The sequence below is a fragment of the Mus caroli genome, chromosome 7, assembly GCF_900094665.2.
Source record: "Mus caroli chromosome 7, CAROLI_EIJ_v1.1, whole genome shotgun sequence".
NCBI lineage: Eukaryota > Metazoa > Chordata > Mammalia > Rodentia > Muridae > Mus > Mus caroli.
Genome location: NC_034576.1, coordinates 111666289 through 111676054, shown reverse-complemented (window position 1 = coordinate 111676054; position 9766 = coordinate 111666289). Strand labels below are relative to the sequence as shown.

General features: G+C 49.0%; 1 protein-coding gene across 4 annotated transcripts in view; it reads left to right on the top strand.

The window, feature by feature from the left end:
• Trim66 (tripartite motif containing 66) overlaps positions 1–9766 on the top strand; it is a 66186-nt gene that overhangs the window by 53566 nt on the left and 2854 nt on the right. For 3 of the 4 annotated variants that reach the window (XM_021168448.2, XM_029480143.1, XM_021168449.2), the window contains 9 exons: positions 3327–3848; positions 3991–4183; positions 5563–5623; positions 6136–6310; positions 6585–6871; positions 7232–7358; positions 8163–8237; positions 8506–8658; positions 9045–9263. In XM_021168448.2, coding sequence (XP_021024107.1) covers positions 3327–3848; positions 3991–4183; positions 5563–5623; positions 6136–6310; positions 6585–6871; positions 7232–7358; positions 8163–8237; positions 8506–8658; positions 9045–9263 — 1812 coding nt within the window. Of the gene's footprint in view, positions 1–3326; positions 3849–3990; positions 4184–5562; positions 5624–6135; positions 6311–6584; positions 6872–7231; positions 7359–8162; positions 8238–8505; positions 8659–9044; positions 9289–9766 lie in introns of all 4 variants that reach the window. The other variant, XM_029480142.1, reaches the window with a different exon arrangement.

Below are 9766 nucleotides of genomic sequence, written 5' to 3'. Positions count from 1 at the left end.
GAAGAAGAGGAAGAAGAAGAAGAAGAAGAAGAAGAAGAAGAAGAAGAAGAAGAAGAAGAAGAAGAAGAAGAAGAAGAAGAAGAAGAAGAAGAAAGGCAGAGCCAAGGGACACACTGCAAGACTCAGCCACTCAGTCACCAACCAGAAAGTCACTGCATTCTGGTCTTGGTCACTTTCCCTGGGGTTCCATGCCTAACTCACTTTGGTTGGAGCATCTTTTCATTCTTGTTCTATAGTTTTTTGGTGGTGGGGGATGTAAACTACTTAGTGAATTGGAAAGTTTTTTTTTTCCCCAAAGACTATAGAATTACCAAGCAACACACACACACACACAAAAGAATACTTTTATATGGAAAGATAAATAAAAAATGTTTAAATCATTTTTTTTGAGACATGGTTTCTCTGGTTTCTCTGTGTAGTCTTGGATATCTTGGAACTCACTCTATAGACCAGGCAGGCCTCAAACTCAGAGATACAGGTGTGTGAGTCACCACCAACTGGCTAAATCATGTATTTATAAAACTGAGAATTAAAAATAAGAAAACATACTTTTAAAACTATTAACTAATAAGGGAACAGGATAAGTAGAGAAGAGAAAAAAGTTAAAACACCAAAGAAAAGGTGAAGGCCATGAGAGACGGGAAGGGGAAGGAAAGGAGAGTGAGGGCAGATGAGGGAAGGATGAAGGTGTTGCTGCAGAGGAAGAGCCATCAGGCCCCGTCAGGCCATGACTGAGTGTGGCTCTGAATGCCAGCGATCTGGATCTCACTTCAGCATCTTAGGTGAAGCTCTGAAGGACTCCTGTGTGTCAGAATGTTACCAGGATGACGTAAGTTCATCCAGAAGGGCCCAGTTATTGACAAAAAGCTAGAAAAGCACAAAAGAAGAGAAAAAAGGAACTATGCATAATAAACCACCTAACATTTGTGCTGAGAAAATCCAAAGTGAGAGTATTAAGGGATCTGGGTACAAAATCAAAACAAAAATCAGTGTATATAAAAGAGTAAGACGGAAAACATGAAGACAGCTTTCTGAGCCCCATTTGTATTCAACTAAGGCCTCTGCAGGAAAATACAGTGGTGGAAAGCAAGGTTCCTAGTGCTGCAGTAGTAGACCAAACACTGTTCTATGTGTTACATAAAGTTTTGTCTTTTATCTTTCACCTCTTAATGGCAATTGTAAGGCTTAGCTGAGGCAGAGTGTGCAAAACCCCTAGCCAGTTACCTTGCATGTAATAATAAAAAAAATAAATAATAAATGAATCACTAAACTTCAGCTCTCCAAAGCCAACCCTGATTTTAGGGAAGTTGCACAGAGTCAGTTGTGAGCGGAACAAAACTGGTGTTTACTTGGCTTGGTATTTCTAGACTCAACAGTAGTCCCAGGACATTATTTTGAAATTTTGATTAGCTCATCATGTCATGTATTCACTCAGACACTGCTTTAAGGTCTAGGGATAAAGTGGATAAACAAAATAGACCCAAGTCTATGCTTTGATGGGGTTTAGTTTCACAGGGAACTGCAACTGGTCAATATATCACAAATGGACCGGGAGGCTGAAAGGACCAGTACTATGGGAGCATCAGGGGGTGGGGATATGGTCTACACTTGAGAATGAGAGAACCTTTGTTACAACAACAACAACAACAACAACACCCTGGCTGTGGTGCTGAGCTCTATTGGGCAAGAGGACATGGGGCTGGAGCAAGGGAAATGTTCTGTGCAGAGAAGGCAGTCTCTCTGGAGGGGGCAAGGGCTGCTGCTCCTGTTTAAGAAGCTTAAAGACTGTGTCTGAAGGCCTGGATCACAGAGCACAGCATTGGGTGGGTTGTTGTTTGACTGGTGGCTGCTAAGGATGAGGCACACAGGTCACCTGGGTCTTGGGAGTCTCTTGAGCATGTTTGTATTCATCCTGAGGGGACTGAGTGCACTGCAGAGCTTAATGAAAAGGCATGGTGCGGCCTGATGTGTTTCCAAGTGTGTCTGCACCACGGAGGCCACTCCTGTTGTCTAGGAAGACAGGAAAGTAGGTTAGGGGTTGGCACTGTCAGTAGAGAGGGAAGTAATGGGTATATCTGAATTACAGGGCCTGGTGTTAGTTTGGGAGCGAGGAGGGGTGCCCCTATGATGCTGCTTCCTAGCTGGGTGACCAGGCATGACATTCATGGGAGGAAGACATTCTTTCTTTACTGGGGAAAAGCTTTTTTACCTTTATATTGAAACCTGAGAACGTATTGAAGTGTTTACCGCCCTCAGGAAATGTGAGCACTTCACACATGGGGAAGAAAGACAGATTTGGGACATTGATCTTGAAAGGCTAGAGCTGCTGGCTCTGGTGTTTTCACTTTGATTTTCCAAAGCAGGCAAACTGGTGTAGATTCAATCTTTACTTTTTTCAAGTACAGGCTTGTTAAAGTCCTGAAATCATGAAAGTTACATTTAAAACTGGTCTCCTGCCTTCTCACCTCCATCAAATCTGTTTCTTCAACTCTGAAAACCCATATACAATCAGCTACTGAAATCATTCACATCTTCAACTGCTTCTCATTAACATTTTAAGTCACCCCTGCTTAGGCTCCCCCGTAGTTAGATTTCTGATTGGAACAGTCTCACCCCATCTGATGGCTGCATAGCTGGCGCCATGTTAGGAGTCACCCTGAAGTTCTCTTCCTGTGGTTTGGAGCGACATTGGCCGGTATACCCAGGCTAGAAAAGACCTTCCACTGCCTTGATGAAATCTGTTATCCAATGCTAGTACGAGCTGAAGCTTCCTGCAAGTTCTGGGGTTGACCTGGGTTCCCCTGGACAGAATGAGATCCTCTGGAACCTTGGGAGGGCTTTCCAAAGAGCAGCTCTGAAGCCAAGTACAGAGTGATTCATGAGACCCCTTAAAGGGAAGGAAGAGAAGCCACACATAGTATTAGTCAAGACTGGAAATGCGAAATTAGAAAGTCCTATGACACCTTTGCTTAAGTACAGGACTAGGGTTGGGAGATATAGGTCATGCGTCATGTATGTACCCCAGGTCAGATGGTAGGTTCTCTCCTTTTCTTCATCTCTCTTGCTTTTACACACACACACACGCACACACACACACACACACACACACACACACACACACCCCTTAGCTTGCGCCTCTCTCCATGTCATGACCCGGTGGCCTCCTTGGTGGTGAGAATGGGGACAGGCCTTTATGTGCTGCTTCAGTTCCCAGGGGCAGCCCCTAAATGCAGGCAAATGGAAGCTCAGAGCTCTCGGGGGATGGGTCCCCCCTCTTCCTACATTTCCAGTTGACAACCCAACTCCACCTATGTCCCTTTCTGCAGCATGCCACCTCAGTGAGCATCATGGGCTTTTCCAACACTGTGGAGATGGAGTTGTCATCTACCAGGCTGGCGAGGACCATAGAGCCACAGATCCACAGGGTGAGCAGCCTGACAGCTGCCCCCACCCACACAATTCCAAGCTTGCTGAGTGGCCCACCACAAACTGTGTCCAGCATGATGAGTGTTTCAAACCATGCCATGCCAAGCCTGACAGCCAGTCACCTGCAGCCCGTGCCAAACCTTGTGCGTGGCACATTCCAGTCCACACCCAACCTGAGGGGTGATTCCTCTCAAGCCATCACAGGCCTGGCAAGTAATCACTCACAAGCTGGGCCCAGTCTAATGTCTGGGCACACCCAGGCTGCGCCGAGTCTGGCCACTTGTCCTCTGCAGGGAATGCCACCGGTTTCTGATGTGCATGTGGAGCCAAGATCCGTATCCAGTCCTGGGACTTGCCCAGCTGCAGAAAGCCTGGGCACCAGGGATGGGGCTGAGTCCTCCCTGGGGAATGCCTTGTGTAAGGTAGGTCTTAGGCATTCAACTTTTGCCTATTATGAAGCCAAAGGTTGGCCACTGACAGCCTCTCACCTTAGCCTTAACTTACCAGTTTTGGTGATGGCCACAATGTCAGGTTTGATTCTTCTTGATGTTTTACCTTTGACAGATGGAAAGTGAGGATTGTACCCGTTTCTCAGACTCAGTAGGACAAGGCCCTACAGCCTCCAGTCTGGATGGTCCCAAGGATTTGGCTATTCCCTCAGAACTGGAGGAACCAATTAACCTCTCTGTGAAAAAACCTTTCCTGGCACCAGTGATCAACACATCCACTGCTCTGCAACAGTACCGGAATCCAAAAGGTGAGACTTGAGTAAACTTTCCTGTTGGCCATAGACCTGAGCGGGCCACTCAGTACCTCCAGGTGTGGTGGAGGCAGGGGGATGGGCTCAGCCTGGGGGAATGCTGCTTAGAAGGCCGAATTTGCTTCTGTCCTTCAGAAGTGGTGCACGTGCTTCTGCTATCCTAACCATGGGCAGCACTGATCTGTGTGTGACCTCCTTGCAACCTTCCCCACAGAACACATCCTAGGGAGTCCAGTTTTGTATGTAGGCACCATGGAAGAAATCACTCCAAAAGAGCTAGCCTTGGCAAAATGTTGAGTGAAAAGGTGTGTCTGATGGATGTGGTTTGTGGAATGCCATCGGCTTCAGTAAATGGGACTCATTAAACTACTGCCTAGGGTAGGGGGACAAACAACCACAGTAAAATCGTTCAGCCTCTTACTCTGTAACAATGGCAAGTATTTTCCAAGTACTCAGAAGTCATGTTCATTTGAGCAATGCCTTACTGGACCACTGGAAATAGGCTCTGCATTTCTTCCCAGGGAGTTAGTGTCTTTTCTTCCATCATGTGGTTCCTGGGGATCAAACTCAGGCTGTCAGACTTGGCAACAAGCACCTATACCTGTGAGCTGTCTAGCCAGCCCACCAACAGCCCTTTCTTCAAGTGGTTCAGTGGTTTGTTTCATCTGATCAGGGCGAGTCAAGAAATACTGAAATACTGAGTGAAATACTGGCCACTTAGGACTTTTCCATGTGTGGTCCAAATATGACTTATTTGGAAATGGATCAGTCTATTTTGTAGGCCCTTAATACATACAAGAACAACAATTCCACTAAACTGGATTATTTTTTCTCTTTATACTGACAGTCCAACTGGAAGACTATTGGTCCTTTTTACATATAGGAATAACCCTATATGCTATGCAACTAAATTAACATTTTAGACCCAGCTTTGCCCAAGAAAAGTGAACAGGACAGTGCTGATAAACGGGAGCTCCTGTGTGTGCCTCACCTCTGTTCTCTGCTCATCTGTGTTGACGCTGCCGTGCTCCGGCCTCCGGGGTGGTGCTCTTGCAGAGACTGCAGAGAATGACAGGAGATGACACGAGTGCCTGGGAAACAGGTGATTTCTAAGCTCTTGGCTGTTACCTGTCGGCAGCCTCTGAGAATCATCTGTACTCCTCTTTGCCAAAAAGATAATGGCCTTCATCCTGTCTCAGGAAGGAGACCCACGGTAGGACTGTTGTTACCACTATGAATGAACACACAGTTGATAACAATTGTGTGGCAAGTGTATGGCCAAAAGTTCAAATAACAGGAATGGAAGGTCTAAGAGAGAGAGAGAGAGTCTTGTCACAAATGTATGTCACAGCTATTTCATTTGTCTTTTGTCTTAGAATATGAGAATTTTGAACAAGGAGCCCTAGAGCTGGATACAAAGGAGAATTCAGACATCAGGTAATGGCTTTTGGCCAACTTTCTCACCCTCAGCTTCCTGTCCTGAGAGGTTGGCACAGGAAGTAATCCTGTATATGAACTAGAAGCAGAATTTTGTCTATACCTATTGTCACCTCCTGCAGGGCCTCAAGTGGGTGGCTGTGGTTGGGTACCTAGAATGGGGGTGAGTGTCTAGAACAGGGTTGGGTACCTAGAATGGGGGTGGGTGCCTAGAACAGGGTTGGGTGCCTAGAATGGGGGTGGGTGCCTAGAACAGGGTTGGGTGCCTAGAATGGGGGTGGGACAGTTCCAGGCATGACTAGGCATGCACTCTGGGTAATCGTCCTCACTCTTCACGGAGCCCTCTTCTAACTACAGATGGAAAGATCTTTCCCGTGTCTGACAGGATTGGCAGGGCGGGGCTTGGCAGGAGGCAGAATGTGGATCTGGAAGGGGTTAACTTAGGAGACCTACTTAGGGATCTAGGCTCACTGCAGCTCCTGCTGAGACCCAGGGTGTCTCTCTCACCACAGAGCTATCAGTAGTGAGCCCAAGATCCCCTACGTGCGACTGGAGCGGCTCAAGATCTGTGCTGCCTCATCAGGAGAGATGCCTGTGTTTAAGCTGAAGCCCCAGAAAAATAGCCAGGATGGAAGCTTCCTCCTGGTGATTGAGTGTGGCTCTGAGTCCTCCAGCATGTCCATTAAGGTACCTCTCAGATGTGCTCAGTCCAGGCTAGGAGCCTTTTTCTTTGCTGGAATACTTGCTTTAGGGCCTTTTGTGATCCCCAGTGGGACTGTTCTCTGTTGTGTGGATTCTGTGAGATACAGCACAGTTGAGCTGGGACTTGGCTGGTTTGTGGCCCTGGAGTAAGAGATCTCCGTAGCAAGTGCTCAGTCTCTGTCAGTCTTCCCCGTCCCCAGCCCTGACAACCACTTTCCTATACTGTGTTCCAACTGCTCAGACTCTCTTCTTCCCCAAGGTCAGCCAGAACAGCCAGCCTGATGCCACCCAGGGCCCAGGTCTTGGGGGAAGAAAGGTCACTGTCACATCTCTGACTGGACAGCGGCCACAAGAGGTGGAGAGCACATCTGAGGAACACAGACTCATCCCCCGAGCTCCAGGAGCCAAGAAGATGACCCCAGCCCCCATAGAGAATGAGGACTTCTGTGCGGTGTGCATCAATGGTGGGGAGCTGCTATGCTGTGACCGCTGCCCCAAAGTGTATCACCTTTCCTGCCACGTGCCAGCCTTGCTCAGCTTCCCAGGGTGAGTCATGCCATCACCTGACTAGCAGCATCAACTCCAGGGCCATATCATGATTCTGACCGGGCCCACAGCACTCCAGGATGGGCTTACTGGGCCCAAACCGAGACCAGTTCTGTGAGGCTGTGGCCCTGCACGGCTTCTATAACAGATTTGCCCCATAGCTGGCCCTAGCTCCCCACTTATCCTTTCTGTAGTCATGGCCTTTTTACTTCTTTCACTTCTTTTGAGCCTGTGGCTAGAAGGTTGATGCAGGGCTGGGGACATGGTTTCTTCCTTCACCACCCCACTTCTTTGTGTCTGTTCTGGGCAGAGGGTCAGGGAAGGATGCTGAGTTCTAATATGACCCCACCTGCTGTGCAGGGGAGAATGGGTGTGCACCCTGTGCCGCAGCCTGACGCAGCCTGAGATGGAGTACGACTGTGAGAACGCGCGCTACAGTCACCCTGGAGTGCGGGTACTTCCCGGCCTGAGCATGTATGACCAGAAGGTAGGGAGGGCTTGGGGAAATAGTGTTTTTCTATGTGAGGCAGTACCCTTGTGCCTACAGAGACTGAGGTTTTTCCCAAGGGGATGGCAAGCCTTTTGGGGGTGGGGCTGTTGGTCATCTTTCCATCACTGTGACAAAATAATCAAGAAAACCAACATAAAGCATAACAGGTTTATTGTGACTCAGGGTTTCAATTCATGGTTACGTGGCTTTATTGTTCCCAGGTCTGTGGTAGGGCAGAGACATTACAGTGAGGAGCATGTGGGAGAGCAGCGCTTACCTCATATCTGTTAGAGGGCAGGAAGGGGTAAGGGGCTCCAGGGGCAAACTATACCCTGTAAGGATATGGCCCAGATGACCCACTTCCTCTTACTCGCCATCACCTCTTAAAAGTTCCCCCAGCTCTCACCAGTCCAGAAGTGGATTAATCCCCTTGCAAGGCCAGAGCCCTGGTTAAGTCACCTTCCAAAAGCTCTGCCTCCGAACTGCTGCCCTGGGACCAAACCTTTAACACAAGAGTTTCACGCATGCGTGAGTGTGTGTGCGTGCATGTGTGTGTGTGTGTGTGTGCGTGCATGCGTGAGTGCGTGCGTGTGCATGGTGTTTAAAGCTCTGCTGTGAGCTAAGCCTGCTGACTCGGCCTGTGGGAATGTATGTGAGTGCCCCTTTCCAAACAGTTTTCCTCTGACGTGGGAGTCCAAACTGCCTTCTTAGGGTGGCTGGCATCCTTGAGGTCAGAGCCAGACAGTTATCCAGGGTTACCACCCTTAGTTCTCACTGAGGTGCCCCTTGTGGTTTCTGCAGAAGTGTGAGAAGCTGGTCCTGTCCCTGTGCTGCAACAGCCTCAGCCTGCCCTTCCATGAACCAGTCAGCCCCCTGGTAAGGAGGCCCCTGCCGGTCCTGCCTGCTGCTCTCCTTTCTGCTGAGGGGACACCAAGGGGCCATTCCTGCTTCTTCCTCTCCCTCACTGCTACTGCATCAGACCTGACCTAGCGGGAGACATCTCTCCCTCTTCCCCCACTTTTGTTCCTCATTTCTTCATCACCTCCACTTACATCCCAACTCACTCCCCACCTCCTCTTCTTTTCTGTCTGTTCCTACACTAATTTTCTCCTCTTCAGCTTCTCCCTTTCTCTCCTTCCCCAAGGCCAGGCATTATTACCAGATTATCAAGAGGCCCATGGACCTGTCAATCATCCGGAGGAAACTGCAAAAGAAAGACCCGGCTCATTACACCACTCCAGAGGAAGTGGTGTCAGATGTACGCCTCATGTTCTGGAACTGTGCTAAGTTCAACTATGTATGTTGGGTTTATTTTTATTATTTCACAGTGACCCCAAGACTGTCCTAGATGGGCGTGGGGTGGGTAAGAGAGTCTGGAAGCAGAGCTCTGGAGTTTGCTATGGATTAAAAGCCCTGTCCCAAATGTGGGCCCTAAGCATGGACTCAGAAGGATGGGGGAGTCTGGGAGGCGCTCATAACTGGTCAACTGTGGGTAGCTACCAAGACAGCTGCCAAATGGGTTGTCTTGAGTCCAAGGAGAATGTGCCAAGCTCCAGGTCTCTCAGGATGATATTTCAGGATAGGCCAGTCAGGCTTGTACTTCCCGTGTCCCTCCTGATGGAGGGCACAAGAGGAGATGGCCTGGTAGAAGCAGGCTAGAACAGCACTGTCTCTCTGCATTAGCCTGACTCGGAGGTTGCAGAGGCTGGCCGCTGTCTGGAAGTGTTCTTTGAAGGCTGGCTAAAGGAGATCTACCCAGACAAATGCTTTGCCCAGCCCCAGCAAGAGGATTCAGACTCTGAGGACGTATCTGGCGAGAGTGGCTGTTCCACTCCTCAGGGCTTCCCATGGCCTCCCTACATGCAGGAAGGCATCCAGCCCAAGAGGCGACGGAGGCATATGGTAAAGAGCTTCTGCCAGCCAGTGGGTAAGGTGGATGGGTGAGGGCACTGACAAAGGGGCACCTGGGAGGATATGGAGAGCACAGGACAGAGTGGTACTGACGAAACTTCCCTCTCATCCCTTTATGGCGGTACAGAGGTCACCAACTCCAGTTGTCAGTGAAGCTCAAAATCCTGAGGGGGCCTATGCTCCTGCCCAGGGTCCTCTAGCAAGTTCACAGATCTCGGGTGAAGAAGTGTTCTGACACCCAGCTCAGTACTGGTTAGACTACTCTATGATTGTATACCCATAGAAAGAATTACCTGGTATCAGTGCCTACCGTGGCTAGAGGGGGATCAGAAAGGGACCCTTTTAGCTTCTTGATATAAAAAAGGGAGCAGGGAGGTTGCTCACAATAGAGAGAACCTTAGCACTTTCTGGTTGGTCTCACCTGTGTGGACTTGAAAGATCAATTTCCTTCCTTCCTTCCTTCCTTCCTTCCTTCCTTCCTTCCTTCCTTCCTT